Below are 23,451 nucleotides of genomic sequence, written 5' to 3' on the forward strand. Positions count from 1 at the left end.
ACCCGCTGAGGCCCTTAAGCCCCCTCTGCTGCCCCTCACTCACCCCTGGACCCCCTGTGCCCCACCCTGAGGGGTCATCCCTGAACCTGACTCCCCCGTGTTGTGCCATGTCACCTCTATCTCTGCACCCCAAACTGCAATATTCATCCCTGACGCCCCCCTCAACCCCACACACCCCCTCCTGCCTACTCTGTGAGTCACAAGCCATACTGAGCCCCACACTGCACTCCCACCCCCACTCCACCAGGACCTCGCCCCTTGATGTACCTGGGCCATCTCACACCTGCCACCAGCCACCTGCCACCCCTGCCTCTCCTTTTCTCATGGCCGCTGGGACTACTTCCTCTGCAGCCCCCAGCCCCAGGCACTGCCCTCCCTCCCCGGCTCCCTGAAACTCTTGCTGGGCTGTGTGCACTGGGTGGTGCCTGCTCCATCAGCTCCCTGCTGGTGCCCACTGGGGCTGGCCCACTGCCCATGGGGGCCTGGCCGGGTCAGGATGCCCGGCAGCCGGCTGAGGCCATGGAGGGGCTGCCCGACTCACCACATCAGCCCACAGCAGGAGGGCAGTGTGCGCTCCCCCATCCCCTTGCCAGGGGCAGGGCCTGGCTGGGGTATAAATAGTCAGACCGCTGGGCTCTCCCCGCTCTTCCTCTCTCCCCAGCCCTCCTCCTCTGTGCTTCCTCTCTCGGCTTGGTGAGTTCTGTGGGCCTGACTGGCACGCGAGGGTGTCACGGGCTGAGGCTGGGTGGGGGAAGGACAGCCTGGTGGGGGCCAGATGTGCTGAATGGACCCAGATGCACAGGCTCTGGGGTGCATGGAAGAGAGAAAAGGCAAGAAGAAAAGTGTGCAGCAGCTGGGTTTGAGCGCCCCCTCCCCGCCCCAGCCCTTCTGAGAAACTGGGGCTTGTGCAGTGTGTGCCTGAGCTGGAGATGTGCACCCTGCTGCGGGGTTGCTGGGCTGCACAAGTGTGCACCCTCGGGTGCAGGAAGAAAGCAAAGGCAACCGAGGGCTTCCTCTGCTCCCGCTCTGTGAGCCCCTGCTCTGCACCCGGCAGCTCAGCCCGGCAGAGCCCTGGCCTCCCACCCAGCCCTGGCACCCCTGCCTCCGCCACCTCACCGGCCCCTCCCAATGACGGGCTGGGTGCCAGGCTGCCGGTTTTTTCCGCTGCAGGCCCCCATGCAGGCCTCTAGCTGCCGCGCCCAGCGCTGGGAGGGAGAAGAATGGGCTGGGGCGGCCGTTGTGGCTGAGCTGTGGGAGTGGACGGGTGAGGGAGGGGTGGAAGAACGCTGTTGTTGGGATGAGGCCTGCAGCCACCTCCGGAGCTTGCTGCCTGGCTCCCTGGAGCCCATGCCACGAACCCCACAAAAGTCCACGGTCCCAAGTATGCATTCCCCCCCCCCGCACCCCTCCCCACCAATAGCTGTGCCCGCCTCTCTGGGTGTCCCCGAGGGCCAGAGAAGTGTCATCAAGGGCCTCTTGAGGGATGGGAGTGCAGGCGGGCATTCGGAACACATGGCTGGGGAGCAGGGGAGGATAAGGGTGCCCGTGCCTCCCGCCCTCAGATCCTGACCGCTGCCATGGCGTGCCCCCTGGAGAAAGCCCTGGACGTGATGGTGGCCACCTTCCACAAGTACTCGGGGAAAGAGGGTGACAAGTTCAAGCTCAACAAGTCGGAGCTAAAGGAGCTGCTGACCCGGGAGCTGCCCAGCTTCTTGGGGGTGAGTGGGTCCCCTGGGAGCAAGCACCCTCCCCCATCCCCAGCCCCCAACCCCCTGCAGGGGAGGCGCAGGCTCTATGAGGCTGCAGGCTTTTTGTGGAATATCAGCTAAAGCTGGTGTTTCTGACTGTGTGGGGAAACTGGGGAGCAGGGAGCCTGCATGGGGTGCAAACACGGCCCCAGCAGAAAGAAGGCTGAGAGAGAACAGGGAGGTTAGGGGCCAGACCCTCTGTCAGGTGCTCTGTACATCTTAAGTGAAAGGGAAAAAAACAAAAACAAAAAACTCAGAGTTAAGTATTTCCCAAGGTAGTGCATGTACAAAACTGGTCTGGACTAAGACCGCCGACTGCCCATTCTTCACTCCAACAGTGAAGGGCTGGAGTTTCCATTTGGCTCATAGATGTGCAGACACAGGTATAGAGACTCAACACACCTAAGATGTCCCCCCCAACAACAGCGTCTACACCTGCATCAAGCAGTCCACCATTTACAAGAGGGTATTGCAAAAAGTTCATGGGAAGTGGCATGAAAAAGCAAGTTTATTTTGGTGCAAAATTTTGAAATCTATAGTTTTAAAAATAATACTCATTTTCATGAACCCTTTGGAGAGTCTTGGGAAGCATGGGTTTCAAACATTTTTGTACCAAAAGGAACTTATTTTTAAATTATATTTCCGGGGCTGGGCATGGTGGTACAGTAGGTTAAACTTCCGCCTGCAATGCTGGCATTCCATATGGGCCCCAGTTCAAGTCCCTGGTGCTTTGCTTCCAACCCAGCTCCCTGTTAATGTGCCGGGAAAGTGGCAGAAGTTGGCCCAGGTACTTGGTCCCTTGTCACCCACATGAAAGACCCAGATGGAGTTCCAGGCTCCTGACTGTGGCCTGTCCCAGCCTTGGCAGTTGAAGCCATCTGGGGAGTAAGCCGGCACATGGAAGAGCTCTCTCTGTCTCTCCCTCTATAACTATGCCTTTCAAATAAAAAAAAAAATTCTGTTTCCACAAACTTTCTGCAGTAGCTGGCATATGCTGTCATGATCATTACCTCACTGGATCATGAGGACAACCTCTAGGGAAGGCGTGTGGTCACTTCGTTTTGCACCTGCACCAGGTCCTCAGACGTCCCCATCCAAGGAGTACTCCCGTTGGCGCTGGTGTGGCCCTGAGGGTTGGGGTCCGAGGCTGGGCCCCCCACAGGAGAGCTGCAGGTGCCAAACTGGTCTAGCCCTGCTCTACCCCCGTGGCTTCTGCTTTCTCCCTCCAGAAAAGGACGGACGAAGCCGCGTTCCAGAAGCTGATGAGCAACTTGGACAGCAACAAGGACAACGAGGTGGACTTCCAGGAGTACTGCGTCTTCCTGTCCTGCATCGCCATGATGTGCAATGAGTTCTTCGAAGGTTTCCCTGATAAGCAGCCCCGGAAGAAGTGAAGGCTCCTCAGATGCCGCTGGGGGGCCCGCCCGCTGGGGTCTTCCCTGTCTGCAGTGGGCACAGCACCTTAGTCCCGCCCCTTGAGACATGTGCACCACGCTGAGCAACTTTAATAAAGAGTCTTAACACCTGTGAGGCTCTCAGTCTGTGACTCTGGGGGCGTGTGGGGTTGGGGGCTGAGGGATGTGTGTGTGGTGGTGGGGGGGGGTAGGGCTGGGGGTGCTGGGACTTGAGCTGCTGGGTTGCAGATCCCAGGAGTGAAGGCTGGGAGGGAGCAGGAGTGACTGAGGGTGTGTGTGTGTGTGTGTGCAGGCATGCGTGTGACCCAGAGGACAGGGGTGGGGCCCAGGCAGGGAAGGAGACCACCAGGGCTTGGAGGGCGGGGCTGTGGCACTGAGCCAGCCCACTCACCCTTTCCAGCTCCCACCAACCATGCCTCTGGCCAATCCCTGAACTGAGGTTACTACGATGGGAAGGTCACATCTGTTTCTAGTTGGGGTCTGGAGAGAAGAGAACGGAGCTGAGTCAGGCGGAGGGAGTAGCCAAGCCAGAGCAGCAGGGGGAGGGGGCTAGCGCTCAGCCCCAACATTTGCAGCCTACGCCTGTCCTGCCTCCCCTTCTAGCTCATTGGCTTCACACCACAGGGGCGGGTTCATCCTGGCCTGTCCCGGGTCGGCCCGGATCAGCGGGGGCAGGATGCAGGGGCAGCGCGCAGCCTCCAGCGCCCGGGTTGTCGCTGGGGCTCTCCGACCCGCGATCCCTGCCCCCAGGCCCCTGGAGCGGGAAACGAGGAGTGGGGGTGGGGCTGGGGCAAAGACAAAAGGCCGGACTTGAGAAGAGGGGACCCAATGCTGCCTCGGCTTAGAGTCTGGGGCTGACTGAGGCTGTACCTGAAGCGAGTGGGTGTCAGGCCCCGAGGCCCGGGGGTTTGGTCCCCCTTTCCTCTCATCCCACTGAGCTTTCCCCTCAAGTTTCAGGGGAGGGGGCGGTGACTCATATGTTTCCCCCACCCCAGTGGGACTGCAGCGACCTGGGTAGGACCTTGGCTCTCCTCCTCCCAGCCTGGCCACCGCCCGCCTCCGCGCGGTCCTCCCGGGGCAGCCTCCCTCGCGGCTCTCTCTTCGGAAACTCCTGCTGCCTAGCGACCGACCTCGCCAGCGGGAGCGCCGGGGCTTCAGCCATAGTGGGCACTCACCCTCAGAGCAACACCTGAGTGTCCCCCAGGATACGACCCCACCCCATCCATGACTGCGCCCTGAACCCAAGCCCCAGCTCCATCCCATCCTGGGGTCCCCGCGTGTCTACCTCCCCTCCTTAGTTCCTAGTTCTCAGCCGTCAGTGTCAAGACTCCAGCAAGTCCCCATGAGACAACCATTTATTTAAAGCTTTGTAAAAACCACACTGGCTGATGGATGACCTTGCCCTTGACAAGGAAATATCTTCCTCCGGGGATCCCCGCCTCCAGGTGGTCTTCTCTGCTCTTGAGGTGGGTGGGAAGGTCTCCAAGAGGAGAGTGGCCGGGGGACATGGGGCACATCCGGTGTGTGGCTCTAGGCTTCCTGTGGTTCAGTCAGACTGTGAATTCTGCTTTTTGGTTGAGAGTGGAGTGTGAGCAGGTGAACTCAGTGTGCCCCACACCCCTGTTTGTAAACAAGGAAAGGGAAATTGGCAGAGGGGTTTCTCCTGGCCCATCCCTGGAGATTCTGACCAGGGCCTCCAGATGTCCCTGACCCCTTCTCATTGGCCCTTTCTATCCCCTGGGCTCCTGGGGGCTGGGAACAAGGAATAAAGCGAGAGCAGGGAGTGGGAGGCTGCATCTGCTTTGAGCGGAGTTTCTGGGCTGGTGCTCTCCTGGGTGGGCCCTTCCTTCTCTCCCTGCCCAGCTCTGCTGGCCGCGCCGAGTGACTAGCCGGTGGGTGACAAGCCGTGGTGACCTCTGCAAGGAAGGCCTGGCCCCTGGGGTGCTCAGGGAGGACAGGGAAGTCTCTGGAACGGCATCTCCTGGGAAAATGGCTCCAAGGTGGAGCTGGGGTCGGACCCAGCCAGGATGCTCCTGCAGGCTCCTCGAGGCCCTCACCCTTCCACGGTGGTCCTGGCTGGGTCTCCTCGAGGTGGGAGAAGCTGAGGTTTCTGGGTGATGGGAGATGAACAGCAGACGTAGTTCAAGAATGGCAGGGTGGGATTTGGGCTGGAGGGGAGGGCTGGAGACTTCTTCCCCCCAGCTGAGGACTCTCTGTGGGACTCACCTGCGGCTGAAGTCCGGGTGTTGCCATCTTCCTCCCTGGGGGAGGGAAGTGGTTTTCAAGCTTGAGTCACGTGGGCTCCAGCAGCCTGCTCCCTCTGTGGAGGTGGCTGTCCTGATGGCTCGGGGTCTCAGGGTGATCCGTCCCCAGCCCCTGGCCAGTCTGCAGGTGTGCAGTTCTCAGCCTAGCCAGGCAAATCCAATCGCCTCCCTTCTGCTTCCTCTTGGGGATCTTATCTCCCCGCTGCAGCCCCAGCCTCTGGCCCTGGACTCTCTCTTTGCCCTGTCCCCCACTTTTACAACAGGCACTCCTTGAGATCAGGAGATTCATGCGCCCGGGCCAAGGAGGGTGACTAAGGTGGGAGCTGCCTCTGGTGAACCAGTGCCCAGGCTGGAGGGGCACTGTTCTTTGATGTTTTGGCATCGCCTTGTCCTCCCTCCGTCCCCTGTTAACAAATCCTAAGCAGGAGAGGCTGCTGTCTCCTTTGGGGGCTGGCTGGTCTCACAGCACAGGTCCTCTGCTGGGTGGGCTGCGGTCTTGTCCTGGGTTCCAGCCCCTGGACCTTTGAGCGAGGGGCCTTGGAGGTGGGCGGTGCTGGCAGCGGGGAGCTCCGGCCCCCCGAGGAACGTGATCCTCCCCTCTCTCAGCTCTAGAGCTGCATCGTGATGGAGACCCCTCTGGAAAAGGCTCTGACCACGATGGTCACCACTTTCCACAAGTATTCGGGGAGAGAGGGCAGCAAACTGACCCTGAGCAGGAAGGAACTGAAGGAGCTGATCAAGGAGGAGCTGCATCTTGGGGAGGTAGGAGACGCTTCCCTCACCCCCACCCCAATGCCCTCACAACAGAAGGACGAGTGTGGCCATCTTGGGCCAAGAGAGCCCTAGACCCCGTGCTGGGGGCCCGGCCAAGGTTTCCCTGGGAAGGAGGAGGCTGAGCCTGGGGGTGGATCTGAGACTCTGTGAGGGTTAGAGCCTTCCGTGGCAGGGCCAGGCTCTTGCAGTAGTGGCAGAACCCATGCGAGGGATCTCAGGGGACCAAGGGGTCCAGGGCTCTGCTGTGCACCGCTCAGGGGCAGGGACCCCTCCTGCTTCTTGTCCCCGTGCCCGCACAGCCAGGGCTCTCAGACTGCCCTGGCGCACGAACCACAAGGTTAATCTGTGAACGTGGGTGGGAAGGGGGCAGAACCGACAGGTGGAGATGGGGAGAGGGAACTGACTGACAGAAAGCCCAGGAAGGAAGGCATTCTGTCCTTTCACAGGTGAGCAAAGGGACTTGTGCAGTGACACCCAGCCGCTGAGAGGCTATGCTGGACCCCAGGCCAGGCCCGGGTCTCACCCAGACTTTGCCCTTGGACAGTCAGCTCGAGGGCCGTGGCCATCACCATGAACCCAGGCGGGCCTCCCAGGCAGAGGGTGAAGCAGGGGAGGGTGTCCCCAGGCCTGCTCTCTGCCCTTCCTGCCGACGAATGCATCCTGGAGTTAATGAGGCCAGAGGGAGGGGCTGTGGCTCCAGCAGGGGTTAATTACACTGGGACACAAGCCCAGGGGAAGTCTTGCCTATAATAGGAGCCCAGAATGGGGACCAGGATCACGTCACAGAGAGGCAGTTTCCATCTCCTAGGTCCCAGCATCCGTCTCCTCTGAAAACCTGCACCTGAGGGCGGGATCTGCGTGTCTGAGTTTCCCTCCTGTTCTGCCCCAAGGGCCCTGCCTGTCTCCTGCTGGTAGAGCCAGGCCAGGAGGGCATGGGGGGAGCTGGATTAGGGCCAGGCACCAGGCTGGGCCTCGGCTCTCCTGGTAGGGGAGCCATGCACACTGGCTTCTCGCAGCCCACGCCCCCTTCTCAGGGGAGATAAATGGCCTGAATCCTTTCTGGCTGGCCCTGCAGAGTAAATCAGAGACTCAGATGAAGTGCAGTGCCACATGTTATTATTTTCTTTTTGTTTCTTAATTTGAGAGGTAGAGAGACACAGAGAGCTCCCATCCTCCATGCACTCCCCAGATGCCCAGCAGCAGCAGGGGGCTCAGTGCAGGGGGGACCCAGCCGCCTGAGCCGTCCATCACCTGCTGAGTCAGAGGGCCCACATTAAGAGGAATCTGGAATTGGGAGCAGAGCTGGGAACTTGCACCCAGATGCTCGGATATGGGATGGGGTGTCCCAACCGACAGCCTGACCACCACGCCAAATGTCTGCCTCCCCAGCCAGCTTTGCTAGGTTCTGGTGTAACATCTGGGTCATTATTACTTAGGATGCGGGAAGGTGTTGGGGGGAAAGGGAGGCGAGTCTCATTTTCCCGTGTAAGTTACTAGTGCCAGGCTCTGCTAGGTGTGGGCTGGGTCCAGACTTACACGGTGGTGGCACAGAGCTCGACATCACCCTCAGGCTGCTGGGGAGGGGTGGGGGGGCACTGGTGGGGGAGGGCCCGCAGGTGAGCTGTTCCTGCCCCTGGGCCCTTGCAGAAGATGAAGGAGAACAGCATCGACCACCTGATGAGGAGCCTGGACAAGAACAGCGACCAGGAGATCGATTTCAAGGAGTACTCGGTGTTCCTGAGCACGCTGTGCATGGCCTACAATGACTTCTTCCTGGAGGACAGCAAGTGACCCGGGGCTCCCCTCTGCCCGCACCGTTGGCTCCTGCCCCCTGACAGGCCCCCTTGGCCCCTTACTGTGCACTTCCTCCCACACAGGAAATAAAGATTTTCCCTGCCAGGTGTTTTGAAGGCGTCTTGTGCACCTTGGTGGGAGAGGGAGGTCCTGAGACAGCCCGTGGGTGTGAGGGACCTGGGGTCCCACCCCACTTCCTGTCCTCCAGTGCTGATGTCCTGGAGCTTTGTGCTGACTCCCCTGCTTCGCGGGAGATGGGGGAGTTGGGCCAGGCGTCTGCCCAGATGCATGACGAGCTAAGGGGAAGGGTCCCGGGAGCCAGGGTGCAGGGTTGTGGATGTGGCTCCCAGTGGTGGTCTCACCCGGGGCAGTGTGGCCTCCAGGCCAGCCCTTCGCTGCCCTCCATGTCCCCCCAGCACCTCCACTCCGCAAATTGGTCTTGGGGGCTCCCGCTTTTTTCTCTTCCCTCTCCCTGTCAAAATCTTCTCTCTGGAGGTAATCTGGAAACTTTCCACTGGAGTGTGAATAACTAATGATGCTTCCTGGGCTTGGCTCCCGCGTGTGGGCACAGTAACTGGCAGAGGCTCCAGCGCCATTCCTGGCAGTGGGGGAAGGGATTCGCTGTTGGTGGGGGAAAGGGGAATGGGTGTTTTAAACATTGCATCTGCAGATCACCAGCCGCTCAGCCTTCTTCCTCCAGGCGGGGCCGGAGCTGTACACATCTTGGGGGGGGGGGGGCACCTGCATGCTGTGAGATTCCCCACCTTCGACCCTCCCCGCCGGGGACCCTGCCTCCGGGGACATCTTCATGCTTTGGTGCTTAGGTGGCTAAGGAAGATGCAGGACTGACCAGGGGCTTCTTCCTCTTCCTCCTCTCCCCTCCCCCACGCCGTGTCACGTGTCACGAAAAGCACGTCGAGCTACAAAAATTAGGGAAACGCCCCCATCACCGCTTGCAGTGGTCCCCACTAGGCCCCCCGTACTTCCCCAACGTATCCGGCTATCGGTCCCAACTCGGAGCAGGAGGCGGGAGGAGCCGTGGTGGGGGGGTGGGCGGGGGCGGGTTGTGCAAGTCCGGGCGCAGGGTGGGGCTCGGGGCGGGCCGTGGGCCGTGCGGTGGGTCCCGCCCCGCCGGCCTCCCCGACGCCAGCCGCTATAAGGCCGCCCGGCCGCGGCCCAGCCCAGGTCCTGACCGTTCCCTCCGCGCCGCGCAGCCTGCAGTACCGTGAGTCCTCCCTCCCCTGGGCGGCCCCGGGACCTTTTCCCTGCCCTGGCCCGCGGGCGGTAGGCGTTTACGTCCGTACCGGGCGCGTCTGTCTGTGGAGCTCCCGGGCAGGAGCGTCTGGACCACGCCAGCCAGGCCCCGGGCTAAGGCATCCCCTGGCTCCCTGTAGAGTGCTCTCGGGGCGCGGGAGGGTGTGTCCCGGGCGTGTCACTACCGCGGTGTGTGGCCTGGCCGGCTGTGCCAGAGGCCGTGTGTGCTGCCGCCCTCCATCCTAGCCCAGCCACACTCTGCGGCCTCCCCTGGATGCCCTGGAGGTAATTCACAATTCCTCACCTGGGGGCACCTGCTCCCTGGTCCAGGTCGGCCTCTCCTCACCCCCTTCCCCTAATGCTACCCCAAGTGGCCAAGGCTGGGTGTTGGGGCAGGCAGCGTGGGGAGTGCAGAGTCTGCCGCCCTGGCACTGACCAGCCCCTCTGCTGCCAGTCCCAGCCCAGCTGAAACCATGGCAAGCCCCCTGGACCAGGCCATTGGCCTCCTGATCGGCATCTTCCACAAGTACTCTGGCAAGGAGGGTGACAAGCACACCCTGAGCAAGAAGGAACTGAAGGAACTAATCCAAAAGGAGCTCACCATCGGCTCGGTGAGTAGCTGTCCCCAGGCCCCGCCCATTGGCACCTGGTAGGAACAGGGTTCCGAAGGTGTGTCAGGTGCACCTGACTCCCACATAACCACATCCCAGGGTCCTGGTCCATATGCTTCACTGAGCCTTGGTCCCACTCTCCTGCGGGGGCGGGGCAGGGGGTGCTCTCAGCCTGGTATTCACGCCACTGAGTGAGGAGCCTAGGAGTCGGGTGGATGCTGTCCCTGGTGATAAGTGGGCAGGGAACCCTTGAGGGCCGCCCGGGAAGGTAGCGAGTGGGGGTCCTCTTCACCACTGAGCGGCGTGTCCCCTCTGCCTCCTTAGAAGCTGCAGGATGCTGAGATTGTCAAGCTGATGGACGACCTGGACCGCAATAAGGACCAGGAGGTGAACTTCCAGGAATACATCACCTTCCTGGGGGCCTTGGCCATGATCTACAATGAAGCTCTCAAGGGCTGAAGACAGACTGGGGAAGGTGGAGGCACCCCTCAGGGGCCTGTCTGGGTCACACCCAGTGTGGGTGATTGTAAGATAAATATATTTTTTTTTTGTTAACCTACCCTGTGTCCTGGCTTCCCAGTGATTTCTGACCCCTCCTGGGCCTGGTGATGCACCAGCTGGCAGAAGCCCTTGTGCACGGTCAGCCTCTGAGAGTGACTCCTGCACCCGCCAGGCCCGAGGAGCCCCCCACCCCCACCCAAGGCTGCTGCTCGCTCCTAGGGGGCCTTTGGGCAAAGCCATCTTCAGGAAAGGCTCTGGGATGAGCTTGGAGGAGAGGGAGCCAGGGCTGGGCTGGGCTGTGATGGCTGAGGTCCTCCCAAGTGGGACAGAGAGCCTCTCGGGCTCCCGGAAGTGCTCCCGGTACCAGGAGAGAGGAGGGGCTGGCCGGGCCCTGGGTGGGGCCCATTCACTTTCTCTCCACCGAGAGCCTCGGCTGTCCGAGCCAGGCTTGACCTTTCCACGATCATGGAGGCCACAGTGTGACTGGGGTGACTGTGGCTGCCCGTGTCCCGGGTGCGGAGAGCTCTTAGTTGGGGGTGGTGGTCGGAGGAGCTGGCAGCACCATGGAAACGTGGATCAGAGGGTGCGCCCAAACGGGGCGGGGCGAAAAGAACAAACAAATAGGAATACAAAAAGTAACAAAACCCCAACAAAACCAAATAGGGCCGGTGGGGGTCGCTGGGGCTGGGCCGAACGCAGCTTCCAGGCCTTCAGTCAATATTGACCCAGCCGGTCCCTAGCAGAATGAATCACCCGGTTAGTTCTCGGGAGCCAAGCCCCGCCTCTGGCCCCTTCCAAGAAGGCGGAGGGCTACCCATCCGCGGTGCGCCGCCGCGTTCGCTTTGCCAGCTGGCGGGGTGCGGGAGGGGGCGAGCTCCGCCTCGCAGCGTGGCTCCCCTGCCGGTGCGGGCCCGTGCCAGCCGCTCCGGGGCTCCTTCTCTCCGACTCGCCGCCCCCAGTCCCCGGGGCCCAACGGGGTGGAATTAAGTTGTCTTCTTTTCCCATTGGGTGTGGCCTGGCAAACAGCGGGCAGCCACACCTTCCGGAGCCTCGGCCCCTCTGGGTGCCGCTCCTGAGCTGCAGGGACTGGGAGTCACCCGGCTGGGCCTCGGGGTGCGACCCGGGACCCAGGCTCCCCGCTGCACCGCCGCGACCAGGCCTCAGCTTCCCTCTGGAAAAGTACCGCTCCGCCCGCCCGGTGCCTGCCGCTGCCCAGCGGCGCGCGGAGCCAGCGCCCTCGCGTGGGCAGAGCGCGGGACGCTGCGGGGGAGAATCGGGTCGGGGCCGCAGCCTCTGCCCGGGCGCCCAGGGGATGTCAGGGTCGGGGGGCATCTTGTGGCTCCCAGGAATCGACTTCATCTGAGACGCGCTTGCCAAGAGCAAGTCCAACAGGGGGAGGAAAGCTGAGCACCGCAGCCGTAGGCGAGGGCCCGGGAGCTGTTTCGGTGCGGGGACCAGGCCCTAGTCTCGTTATTTCCTGGGGGCTCTGCCCAGAGCTGGGAGAAAAGAAAGGCGCACCGTCTCCCTGCTGAGTGCACAGGCTTTGCCTCTGTGTCTGCACAGAAGTGCGGGGGAAGCAGGAGCGTGGACGTCGAAGAATAAAGCAACGAAGAGCAAACAGCGAATCGTTTGTTTTCGGGGTACACTGTGTGTACAATGTGTGCGTTTGGAGGGGAGGGCAAGGAAGCAGACTTAACCATGGAATCCAAGGGTGCGGCCCTCAAGGCGTGGGGTGGCCAGGTGCACACCGGCTGTTTTATTGCTCTAATTGACTCAAGTCGGAACTGAACCTTCTGAGCGCGATCTGGGCTTGGAGGGGAAGGGGGTGACCAGCTGTGGTCTGTGAGGGTGGCGCTGCGCCCCCTGCCCTCCCCTTCTGCATAGCTGAGGTTAACTCTGCAGTCTAGTTACCCGGATGCCCCAGAAGCTAAACAGCAGCCACACAGCTGGTTCTGTAAGCTGGGGCGGGCCCAGGTAACAGGAGCTTAGGACTGAGTCAGGGGCTATACCTCTGCTCTCTGCCAAGCAAACGTGAAATAGAACACCACCATTTTCATTTATGCTGCGTTTTATTTTATTTATTATTTTTTATTTATTTGAAAGGCAGATAGAAGCCTGGGGCCCCTTCCAGGTCTCCCAGAGGGAGTGGCAGGAGCCCAAGCACTGAGGCCGTCTGCTGCCTTAGGCGGCTGGATCTGGAGCAGCGAAGCCGGGACTCACCCTGGTGCCCTGGTACGGGACTGCTGGCGCTGCAGATGGCGGCTTAGGCTGCAGTGCCACGGCGCCAGCCCGGCATCTTATTTTTATAAGACATATCTGATCCATTTTCTCTCGTCACAGGCAGAATTCCATGTAGTATGTACTACCAACCAGTGAGAAGGCTGAGTCACAGGGAAGTCAGAGCCTGCACCCAGGTGAACTGTCAGTTAAGAAGGAGCTGCGGGGGAGGGGGTGGTAGCCGCTGTGGCAGTGGGCTAAGACTCCGCCTTCACACCAGCATCCCATCTGGACTCTATTTGAGTCCTGGCTGCTCCACACGGGATCCAGCTCCCTGCTAATGGCCTGGGAAAGCAGAAGATGGCCCAAGTGCTTGGGCCTCTGCACCCCGGTGGGAGACCTGGAAGAAGCTCCTGGCTTTGGATCAGCCCAGCTCTGGCTGTTGCGGTCATTTGGGGAGTGAGCCAATGGAGGGAAGACTTCTCTCTCTGTCTCTCCCTCTTTGTGTAACTCTGACTTTCAAATAAATAAAATAAATCTCAAGAAAAAGGAAAAAAATTGAAAGATAAGTTAATTTTGGTGCAATAAATATGAAATCCGTGCAAATATTTTTGTAATATGCATTTCCATGAACTTTTTGAAGACCCCTCATGTATGAATAACACAAAACCCATTCAATTTACAAAATGAGTAGGGCTGTTGTAGCTCAGCGGGTTAACCTACCACATGCAGCGCGCATCCCATATGGGTGCCAGTTGAAGTCCCAGCTGCTCCACTTCCAATCCAACCCCCTGCTAATGCTCCTGGAAAAACAGCAGAGGATGGCAAGTCCTTGGGCCCCTGCAACCCACGTGGAGACCCAGATGGAGCCGCTGACTCCTGGTTTTGGCCTGGCCCAGCCCCAGGCATTTTTGCCATCTGGAGAGTGAACCAGTGGATGGAAGATCTCTCCTTCTCTGTCTGTCTCTCCCTATCTGTAACTCTGCATTTCAAATAAATAAATGCATCTTAAAAAGAAAAATGAACATTAGCATTACCTTTCACCCCCTGGCTTACGGTCCTGGCCATTATGTGTATCATTTCCTTTCTTAATTTTTATGACATACATTTTCATCTCTAAATGCTGTATGGGTTTGCATGCATTGTGAGCTTTGCATAAACGGAAGAATACTGTATGCATTCTTGCGATGGTGGCTTCTTTTCACTCCACATCATGTCTTTGACACTGACCCAGGGTATCTGGTGTAGCTCTAATTCATGAAGCTTTACTGCTCTACAAGAGCTCATCCTGTGACTATAATCTACTTTATCCTGCCTACTGCTGAATGTCATTTTGGGTTATTTCTGTTTTGCCCTGTTGCAAACTGCTTCTGTGGGCATTTGTCTGTTTGTCTCCTAGGACGTGTGAGTCAGTTGCTCAGATTTATAGCTATGAGCAGGATTGCTGAGTTTTTATACCTTCCGTTCTACTGAAAAGTGCCAATTTTTATTTATTTATTTGAAAGTCAGAGTTACAGAGGGAGAGAGACACAGAGAGGCCATTAGCAGGAGCTGGATTGGAAGGAGAGCGGCTGGGACACAAACCCTGTGCCACAATGCCAGGCTCTCTCTTTTTAGCTGAAAAATGCATTTACTTATTTATACAAGAAGAGGGACAGAAAAGAGAGTGTTTCCATTTGCTGGTTAAGTCCCCGCAAAAATGCCTGCAATGCCTGGGGCCGGGCCAGGCCAGAGCTGGGAGCCAGGAACCTAATCCAGGGCTCCCCCATGTGTGGCAGGAACCCAGTTACTGCTGCCGTCCCCACTGCCGCCCAGGAGCTGCGTGAGCAGGAAGCTGGGATTGGAGGTGGGACTGCGGCTCAAACTCAGGCATTCTGATAAAGATGCTGGTGTCTCAACCTCTGGCCTAGCCACTAGGCCACATTCCCACCCTGCCAACTTGTTTTTGTCTTAATTTATTTATACTCTCTCCAGCGTGGCATTAATGTTGTTACTCTACATTCCCCCTTTTGTTTTGTTGTGATAATGTTATTGCCAATCTAGTGGTACAAGTGTTGACAGAGTGTTTAAATTTGTGTTTTTCTCATTACTGATGATGCTGAACATCTTTTCACATGTTTGTTGGCTATACATTTCTCTTTCTGTGAAGTTTCTGCTATTTTTTTTTTTTTGAGATTTATTTCTTTGTTTGAAAGGCAGAGTTACAGAGTCAGAGAGAGAGGTCCTCCATCCACTGGTTCACTCCCCAAATGGCTACAACAGCTGGAGCTGGGCTGATCCAAAGCCAGGAGCCAGGAGCTTCTTCTGGGTCTCCCACACTTTCATCTACTGCTTTCCCAGGCCATAGCAGAGAGCTGGATCACAGTGGAGCAACTGGGACTTGAACCGGGGCCCACATGGGATGCTGGGGTTTTACCCGCTACACTACAGTGCCAGCCCCAGTTTCTGATTAAGATTCCTGCTCTCATCCTTACATGTGTTGCAAATACCTTTCCTAGTTTGTGGCCAGTTTTTCCATTCTCATTAAGGGCTGAGAATCAAGAGGCCTTAATTTAAATGTAATTAAACTTGGCATTCTTTTCTTGCTTTGTGCTATCTGTATACTACTTGGGAAATATTTTCCTTTCGTAATAGAATATGTTTTCCTATAGTATCCTTTTTTTTTTTTTTCTAGAAAATGATTTATTTAGTTATTTGAAAGGCAGAGTTAGAGAGAGGCAGAGGCAGAGGCTGAGAAAGAGAAGTCTTCATCTGCTAGATCTGCTAGTTCACTTCCCAAATGGCCAAAACCAGCCAGGACTGGACCAGGCTGAAGCCAGAAGCCAGGAACTTCTTCCAGGTTTCCCACGTGGGTGCAGGGGCACAAGGACTTGGACCATTTTCCATTGCTTTCCCAGGTGCATTAGCAGGGAGTTGGATTGGAAGTGGATCAGCTGGGATTTGAACTGGCACCTATATGGGATGCTGGCCCTGTAGGCTGTGGCTTAACCTGCTATACCATAGCACTGGACCCTCCTATGTTATCTTTTTTTAAAATAGATATTTATTTATTTGAAAGTCAGAGTTACACAGAGAGGGGAGAGGCAGAGAGAGAGAGAGGTCTTCCATTCACTGGTTCAACTCCCCAACTGGCTGCAACACCCGGAACTGCGTTGATCCGAAGCCAGGAGCCAGGTGCTTCCTCCTGGTCTCCCATGCGGGTGCAGGGCCCAAGCACTTGGGGCATACTCCACTGCCTTCCTGGGCCATAGCAGAGAGCTGGACTGGAAGAGGAGCAACTGGGACAGAATCCGGCGCCCCAACCGGGACTAGAACCCGGGGTGCCGGCACCGCAGGCGGAGGATTAGCCAATTGAGCTGCAGCGCCGGCTGGGCCATCTTCTACTGCTTTCCCAGGCTACAGCACAGAGCTGGATTGGAAGTGGAGCAGCTGGGACTCAAACTGGTGCCCATATAGAATGCCAGCACCACAGGTGGTGGCTTTACCTGCTATACCACAGTGGGGCAGTTCTGGCCTCATCCTATGTTATCTTAAAAGCTTTTAAAATGTTTTCTTTTTTTCTAAATTCTTAAAATTTTTTTTGAAAGGCAGGGTTACAGGGAGAGAGTGCAATTGTCCACCACTGGTTCATTCCCCAGATGACCGTAATAGCTGGGACTGGGCCAGGAGCTTCACCTGGGTCTTCTAAATGGGTGGCAGGGGCCCAAGCACTGGGCCATGTTCTGCTGGTTTCTCAGGCACATTAGCAGGGAGCTGGAGCAGCTGGGACTCAAATCAAAGCTCATAGTGGGTGCTGGCAGTGTCTTAGCCCATTGTGCCACAACATTGGCCCCTAAATGTTTGCTTTTACATACCCTTAATCCACCTGAACTTAATTTTTGTATATAGTGTGATGGCAGTTAAAAAACAATTATTTATTTGAAAGTCACAGTTACACAGAGAGAGAAGGAGAGGGGGGGAGAGAGAAACAGAGAGAGAGAGAGAGAGAAAGAGACAGAGAGAGAGAGAGAGAGAGAGAGAGAGGGAGAGAGAGGGAGAGAGGTCTTCCATCGTTGGTTCATTCCCTAATTGGCTGCAACAACTGGAGCTGTGCCCATCCAAAGCCAGGAGCCAGGAGCTTCTTCTGGGTCTCCCAAGCAGGTGCAGGGGCCCAAGGACTTGGGCCATCTTCTACTGCTCTCCCAGGCCACATCAGAGAGCTGGATTGGAAGTGGAGCAGCCAGGACTGGAACTGGCATCCATATGGGATGTTGGCACTGCAGGCAATGGCTTTACCTGCTACAGCACAGTGCTGACTCCAATCAAATATCTTTGTAAAAAAATTTATTACACACACACACACACACATACACACACACACAGATCATCCGTCCCCTGGTTTACTTCCCAGATGGCTGCAACAGCTGGAACCAGATCAGGCTGAAGCCAGGAGCCAGGGGTGGCATCCAGGTCTCCCAGGTGGCTGGCAGGGGCCTAAGCACTTGGGTCATCTTCTGCTGCTTTTCCCAGGCCATTAACATTCTGGATCAGAAGCAGAGAAGCCAGGCATGAACCAGCACCCATACTGGGTACCAGCCTTGCAGGTGGGGGCCTTGCTAGAAATGCTGCAATACTGCCCCTCGAAGCCAAATTTAACTATTTTCCACACAGGTAAGCAATTATTCCAGAAAGATGTGTTGAAAAGTCCCTCCTTTCTTTACCACTCTGCAATGCCAGTTGTATAATAAATGTATGTGTGGATGTTAGAGAAAAAGAAAAAAACAGTGTTTTTCCTTTCCTTTAAAAAAAGATTTTATTTATTTATTTAAGAGGCAGAGTTACAGAGAGAGGGAGAGACAGAGAGAAAGGTTTTCCATTTGCTGGTTCACTCCCCAGTTGGTTGTAATGGCCGGAGCTGGGCTGATCTGAAGCCTGAAGCCAGAAGCCAGGAGTTTCTTCCAAGTGGTGCAGGGGCCCAAGCCCTTTGGCCATTCCCCAGTGCTTTCCCAGGCCATTGGCAGGGAGCTGGATCAGAAGTGGAGCAGATGGGTCTCGAACCGGCCCCCATACGGGTTGCCGGCACTGCACATGGAGGCTTAACCTACCACGCCATGGCACCAGCCCCCTCTTTTCCTTTTTAAAATTTTTTGTTAAAGTTTATTTAATTTTATTTATTTGAAAGGTAAAGTGCCAGAGAGAGCAAGAGAGATCTCCCATCTGCTGGTTCACTCCCCAAATGCTGGCAACAGTTAGGGCTGGATCAGGCTGAAGCCAGGAGCCAGGAACTCCACCCAGAACTCCCATGTGGGTGGCAGGGACCCAAGTACGCGAACCATCATTGCTGCCTCCAGGATGCAGATTAGCAGGAAGCTGGATGAGAAGCGGAGGCAGGATTCGCTTCCCGGCACTCTGACGTGGAATGTGGGCGTCCTGAGTGGTGGCTTAACCACTTGTGCACGTTGCCTGCCTGCTTTCCCTTTCTACTCTCGAATACCGAAGTGTGTTTTCCCCTTCTCACACAGCAGTCCACACGGACGACTTCTGGGACCTCAGTATGTGGGGTTTCCTACACACACACACCAGCCAAGCAGCTCTGCAGTGCACACCAGCCGGCGTCCTGTAATTCGATTCGATTCTGGCACTGCTTGCAGGTGGAGAGAAGCAGCTCCCACACGTTGAGGGTGCCGTGCACAGGTGGTGACCTGCGCTTCTGGGTTGTAAATAGGAGTTTCCCAGGCCACGGCCTTGGGTTTGGTTATTGCACAACAGTGGCTCACAGAGCTCACTGGTGTTTGCTGGTGTTTCATAAAGAATATTACAAAGGGTATGGATGAGTAGCCAGGCGGAAGAGATGCGCTGGGTGAGTGTGCGGGAAGGGGCGTGGGGCTTCCGGGTCCTCTCTGGGCACCGCCCTCCAGCACCGCCACGCACTGAGTCATCCACCGGAAGTTCTTTGAACCCAGTCTTCTCCTGTGTCTTTATGGAGGCTTCCTTATGTTGGTGTGATTGATTCCACCCCTGGCTGTTGGTGATCAACTTAACCTTCAGCTCCCCTCCTCTCCTGAAGTGGGGTAGGACAGAAAGCTCCAACTCTTGAACCCCACCTTGGTCTTTCTGGGGATCAGCCTCATCCCAAAGGTCTCCAGTGACCCCCACGGCCCCCTCACCAGTCCTCTCATTAGCCTACCAAAGGCACTCTCCACTGGGATTCCAAGGATTTAGGGGCTATCTGTCCAGAAAGGGGGATGAAGACCAAAGGTGCATTTCACAGGCAGGGGTTGTGGTACAGGGGCCACGTTGCTGCTGGTGATGCCAGCATCCCATACAGGAATGCTAGTGTGAGTCCCAGCTACTCCGATTCCTATCCAGCTTCCTGCTAATGCACCTGGGAAGGCAGTAGAAGATGGCCCAAGTGCTTGGGCCCCTGCCTCCACATAGGAGACCCAGATAGAGTTTTAGGCTCTTGGCTTCAGCCTAGACCAGCTCTGGCTGTTGTGGCCATTAGGAGAGTGAGCCAGAGGATGAAAGTTCTCTCTTTCCCTCTCTCTCTCTTTCAAATAAATTAATACTTTTTTTTTTTTTTTTTTTTTTTTTTTTTTTTTTTGACAGGCAGAGTGGACAGTGAGAGAGAGAGACAGAGAGAGAAAGGTCTTCCTTTTGCCGTTGGTTCACCCTCCAATGGCCGCCGCTGCAGCCGGCGCACCGCGCTGATCCTGGCAGGAGCCAGGATCCAGGTGCTTTTCCTGGTCTCCCATGGGGTGCAGGGCCCAAGCACCTGGGCCATCCTCCACTGCACTCCCTGGCCATAGCAGAGAGCTGGCCTGGAAGAGGGGCAACCGGGACAGAATCCGGCGCCCCAACCGGGACTAGAACCCGGTGTGCCGGCGCCGCAAGGTGGAGGATTAGCCTATTGAGCCACGGCGCCGGCAAATTAATACATTTTTAAAAAGATACATTTCACAATCATCACAGTGGGTGTGTTTCTGGGCTTCCTTTTCTGTTCCACTGATCTGTTTCTTTGCTAATACAATGCCATCCTAATTGTTACACTTTAATAATAGTCCTTGATTTCTGCTAAGGCAAACCTCCCACTCGCCCTCCTTTTTTTCAGGAATATCTCGGCTGTTGCTGACCCTTTACTTCGAAATACACACTCTATGGGTGATGTTTGTTGTGATTAAGGTCCCATGTGGGATGCCCACATCCTGCATCAGAGGGCCTGGGTTAGACTTCTAGCTCCAATCCCAATTCCTGCTTCCTGCTAATGTGCACCCCCGAAGGCAGCAGTTTTATTTTATTTTTAAATTTTTATTTGAAAGTCAGAGTTAGAGAGAGAGAGACAGAGAGACAGAGAGAGATATCTTCCATTTCACTGGTTCACTTCCCAAATGGTTACAATGGCCAGGGCTCGGCCAGGCTGAACCCAGGAGACAGGAGCTTCATCTGGGTCTCCCACGTGGGTGCAGGGGCCCAAGCACTTGGGACATCCTCCTCTGTTTTCTCAGGTACATTAGCAGGGAGCTGGATCAGAAGTGGAGGCCCCAGGACCTGAACTGGTGCTCACATGGGATGCCGACACCTCGGGCAGTGATTTAATCCACTGTGCCACTGCTTCAGCCCCATGAACTTTATTTTAAAATTGTGACACGATAATTATTTTTTTCAAACCAACCTTCCTTCCTTCCTTCCTTCCTTCCTTCCTTCCTTCCTTCCTTCCTAGATTTAAAGGCAGAATTACAGAGAGGCAGAGGCAGAGAGAGAGGTCTTCCATCCACTGGTTCACTCCCCAAATGGCAGCAACAGCTGGAGCTTCACTGATCCAAATCTGGGAGCCAGGGGCTTCCTTCAGGTCTCCACACAGGTGCAGGGGTCCAAGGACTCGGGCCATCCTCCACTGCCTTCCCAGGCCATAGCAGAGAGCTGGATCCAAAGCAGAGTAGCTGGAACTCAAACCTGCGCCCATATGGGAACCAGCACTGCAGGTGGCGGCTTCACCTGCTATGCCACAGCACCAATCCCAAATGTATTTTATTTATTAAGATGATTTTAATTTTTCCTTCTTTAATCTATTAAATGAACTAAAATTTTATTTTCTAATGTTAAACCAGACTTACGAATCTGAGATAAGCCCAGCTAGTCATGGTACATGTGTTTTTATATTTTTATTTCAGATTTTTAGATCTGTATTCTTGACTAAGATTGTTTTGTAGTTTTTCTTTCTTGTATTGTCACTGTCAGATTTGTATATGAGGGTTATATTGGTCTCATAAAATGAGTTAGGGAGATTCTTTTTTTCTTTTTTTTTTTTAATTTTATTTATCTATTTGACAGGTAGAGTTACAGAGAGAGAGAGAGAGAGAGAGAGAGAGAGAAAGGTCTTCCTTCCGTTGGTTCACCCCCCAAATGGCCGCTATGGCCGGCGCTGCGCTGATCTGAAGCCGGGAGCCAGGTGCTTCCTCTTAGTCTCCCATGCAGGTGCAGGGGCCCAAGCACTTGGGCCATCCTCCACTGCCCTCCTGGGCCACAGCAGAGAGCTGGACTGGAAGAGGAACAACTGGGACTAGAACCAGGTGCCCATATGGGACGCCGGCGCCGCAGGCGGAGGATTAACCAAGTGAGCCACAGCGCTGGGCCCTTGTGGAGAATCTTCTCCACTTCTAAAGCTGGATGTATTTTGCAAACAGCAGAAATAGTATGTTTATTGAATGCCTCTGTTTCGTGGATAAAATTTGCCCAGAGTCTTCTTTGTTGTTTCAGCTACTTATTCATTTTTCTTAGATGATTACTGAGCTGTTCAGTCTCTCTGTTTCTTCTTGGGTCAGTTTTGTTGAGTGTTCCCTCTAGAAATGACACCCATTTCATTCCTGCTTTAAAATTTATTGGTATAGGCCGGCGCCGCAGCTCACTAGGCTAATCCTCCGCCTAGCGGCGCCGGCACACCGGGTTCTAGTCCCGGTTGGGGCGCCGGCTTCTGTCCCGGTTGCCCCTCTTCCAGGCCAGCTCTCTGCTGTGGCCAGGGAGTGCAGTGGAGGATGGCCCAGGTGCTTGGGCCCTGCACCCCATGGGAGACCAGGAAAAGCACCTGGCTCCTGGCTCCTGCCATCGGATCAGCGTGGTGCGCCGGCCGCAGCGCGCCAGCCACGGCGGTCATTGGAGGGTGAACCAACGGCAAAAGGAAGACCTTTCTCTCTGTCTCTCTCTCTCTCACTGTCCACTCTGCCTGTCAAAAAAAAAAAAAAAAAAATTATTGGTATAAAGTTATCTGTTATATTCTCGTATGATCTGTTTATGAAAGTATTTATATTTGTACCTCCCTCCCTTTTTGTTTTTTACTTTTGTTCTAATGCTTATTTGTGCTTTTCCTGGTGCTAGTTAAAAATATCAGGCTTGGGCTGCTTAACGCTGGGTGGCCAATCCTTCCCCCGGCAAGGCCTGGAGGGTGGGCTGCTGTTCTACCCTCCAGGCTCCCTGACAGTAGCTCTCAAATAAAACATGTAAGAACAACTCAGCTTGGAAGGTTCTTTTTTTTATTTTTAAGGTTTACTTATTTATTTGAAAGGCAGAATGAGAGAGAGAAAGAGAGAGAGAGAGAGAGAGAAAGAGCGAGAGATATCTTCCATCTGCCTGTTCACTCTCCAGATGGCTAGGGCTAAGCCAGGCTGAGGTCAGGAGTCTGGAACTCCATCCGGGTCTCCCATGTGGGTGCAGAGGTCCAAGCACTTGGGCCATCTTCCGCTACTTTTCCAGGCCATTAACAAGGAGCTGGATCAGTAGTGGAGCAGCTGGGACTCCAACTGATGCCCATATGGGATGCTGGCAGCTTAACCTGCTGTACCACAATGCCAGTTTCTGAAGCTGTCCTTACATCTTGGGAGTCCTGTTTTTATTTACATGTAGCCTTAGCGAATTGTTCACTGGTGCACTTTAGAAAGGATTTTCATGCTTTATGCAGCATTTTGAGCTGTTCCGGTTGGCCAAGTTCCCTATTATGCCGTTATTTATTTTTCTAGTCAACAAATACGAGCGCAGGGAGTGTCTTCTGTGTGCTGTGCCAGGAACCACCTGCATTGCTGGCTGCTCTGAGGGGTGAGTTGCAGCTTCCGCCCTAAGGGAATCCCCTGCCCGCTGCAACACAGAGGAACTCATTTCCGTCTACTTAGCTACTTTGAGTTAATGGGTTTCATAGCTGTGCTAAGATACCCCCTGGGAACACACAGCCCAACCACCCTGTCCAGGAGCCAGGCTGCAGACTTGCAGGGGTGTGAGCCCCAGTGCTCGATGGGCAGCTGGGTCTGGGTGCTGAAGCCGTGCTCCCCGGAGCTACCCTAGGCAGCGCTGCTGAGAGCAGTCGAGCAACGTGTGCTCTACACAGAAAGGCCCTGGGGGCTGAAAGGCAGCCTGAGCTGAGCTTTCTAAGCCACCACCCAGGTGCTTGGCTGTATGTATCTGGAGGCTGAGACACGTTTTCCTCTTTTGCCCGTAGGCGCCGTATAGATGACGTCATGTAGCTAAGGGAGTTAGGGGGATACCTGGGAGCCAGAGCTCTGGGACCTCTTCCTAGTCAGCCCAGCCATGATCAAGGCAAACTCCATCTTCAGCAACCACGGGAAGCCGTGCGTCTCCAAGTACTACCAGTCCCACAGTAAAGACACCCACCAGCAAATCATCAGGGAGAAAGGGGAAAAATAGTACACTGCATGTTACATGCGTTTCTTTGCATTACTTTTTATTTAAGAGACAGAGAGAGCTCCCGCGTGCTGGCACATTCCCAAAATGCCCACAACAGCTGGGGCTGACCTGGAGCTGTGTCAGGAGCCAAGAATGCAGTCCAAGTCCCCTGTGAGCAGGGGCCAGAGTGGCCTCAGGATCTTGCTGGCGCTGCTCTGTTGCAACC

General features: G+C 55.8%; 3 protein-coding genes across 7 annotated transcripts; all 3 read left to right on the forward strand.

Moving 5' to 3' along the window:
- The first annotated feature begins 470 nt into the window (after window positions 1–470).
- LOC103344972 (protein S100-A4) lies at window positions 471–3,273 on the forward strand. Of its 2 annotated transcripts, none has more exons than XM_008264410.4 (3): window positions 471–693; window positions 1,563–1,718; window positions 2,978–3,273. In XM_008264410.4, the coding sequence occupies exons 2-3, from the start codon at window positions 1,578–1,580 to the stop codon at window positions 3,140–3,142; spliced, it is 306 nt and encodes a 101-aa protein (XP_008262632.1). In that variant the 5' UTR covers window positions 471–693; window positions 1,563–1,577; the 3' UTR covers window positions 3,143–3,273. The 2 variants fall into 2 exon arrangements, with proteins under 2 accessions (XP_008262632.1, XP_069933796.1); XM_070077695.1 differs by lacking the exon at window positions 471–693 and adding an exon at window positions 1,171–1,381.
- Window positions 3,274–4,469: 1,196 nt separating this feature from the next.
- Window positions 4,470–8,100, forward strand: S100A5 (S100 calcium binding protein A5). 3 transcript variants are annotated; one of them, XM_051858223.2, is made up of 3 exons: window positions 4,470–4,608; window positions 6,034–6,189; window positions 7,849–8,100. In XM_051858223.2, the coding sequence occupies exons 2-3, from the start codon at window positions 6,052–6,054 to the stop codon at window positions 7,990–7,992; spliced, it is 282 nt and encodes a 93-aa protein (XP_051714183.1). In that variant the 5' UTR covers window positions 4,470–4,608; window positions 6,034–6,051; the 3' UTR covers window positions 7,993–8,100. The 3 variants fall into 3 exon arrangements, with proteins under 3 accessions (XP_051714183.1, XP_008262633.1, XP_017201358.1); XM_008264411.4 differs by having other exon boundaries at window positions 4,496–4,629; XM_017345869.3 differs by lacking the exon at window positions 4,470–4,608 and adding an exon at window positions 4,923–5,055.
- Window positions 8,101–9,063: 963 nt separating this feature from the next.
- Window positions 9,064–10,419, forward strand: S100A6 (S100 calcium binding protein A6). 2 transcript variants are annotated; one of them, XM_051856097.2, is made up of 3 exons: window positions 9,064–9,220; window positions 9,704–9,860; window positions 10,185–10,419. In XM_051856097.2, the coding sequence occupies exons 2-3, from the start codon at window positions 9,723–9,725 to the stop codon at window positions 10,317–10,319; spliced, it is 273 nt and encodes a 90-aa protein (XP_051712057.1). In that variant the 5' UTR covers window positions 9,064–9,220; window positions 9,704–9,722; the 3' UTR covers window positions 10,320–10,419. The 2 variants fall into 2 exon arrangements, with proteins under 2 accessions (XP_051712057.1, NP_001182671.1); NM_001195742.1 differs by lacking the exon at window positions 9,064–9,220.
- The last annotated feature ends 13,032 nt before the right edge of the window (window positions 10,420–23,451 follow it).

The sequence above is a fragment of the Oryctolagus cuniculus genome, chromosome 7 (assembly GCF_964237555.1).
Source record: "Oryctolagus cuniculus chromosome 7, mOryCun1.1, whole genome shotgun sequence".
NCBI classification, from domain to species: Eukaryota; Metazoa; Chordata; class Mammalia; order Lagomorpha; family Leporidae; genus Oryctolagus; species Oryctolagus cuniculus.

What these genes read in the sequence shown, in the direction of transcription:
- S100A5 (XM_051858223.2), top strand. Translation starts at nt 6,052, where the DNA reads ATGGAGACCCCTCTGGAAAAGGCTCTGACCACGATGGTCACCACTTTC. An exon ending in AGGAGCTGCATCTTGGGGAG is followed by an intron (nt 6,190 to 7,848) that starts GTAGGAGACGCT and finishes GGGCCCTTGCAG; the next exon opens with AAGATGAAGGAGAACAGCAT.
- LOC103344972 (XM_070077695.1), top strand. Translation starts at nt 1,298, where the DNA reads ATGAGGCCTGCAGCCACCTCCGGAGCTTGCTGCCTGGCTCCCTGGAGC. An exon ending in ACAAAAGTCCACGGTCCCAA is followed by an intron (nt 1,382 to 1,562) that starts GTATGCATTCCC and finishes TCCCGCCCTCAG; the next exon opens with ATCCTGACCGCTGCCATGGC. An exon ending in AGCTGCCCAGCTTCTTGGGG is followed by an intron (nt 1,719 to 2,977) that starts GTGAGTGGGTCC and finishes TTCTCCCTCCAG; the next exon opens with AAAAGGACGGACGAAGCCGC.
- S100A6 (XM_051856097.2), top strand. Translation starts at nt 9,723, where the DNA reads ATGGCAAGCCCCCTGGACCAGGCCATTGGCCTCCTGATCGGCATCTTC. An exon ending in AGGAGCTCACCATCGGCTCG is followed by an intron (nt 9,861 to 10,184) that starts GTGAGTAGCTGT and finishes CTGCCTCCTTAG; the next exon opens with AAGCTGCAGGATGCTGAGAT.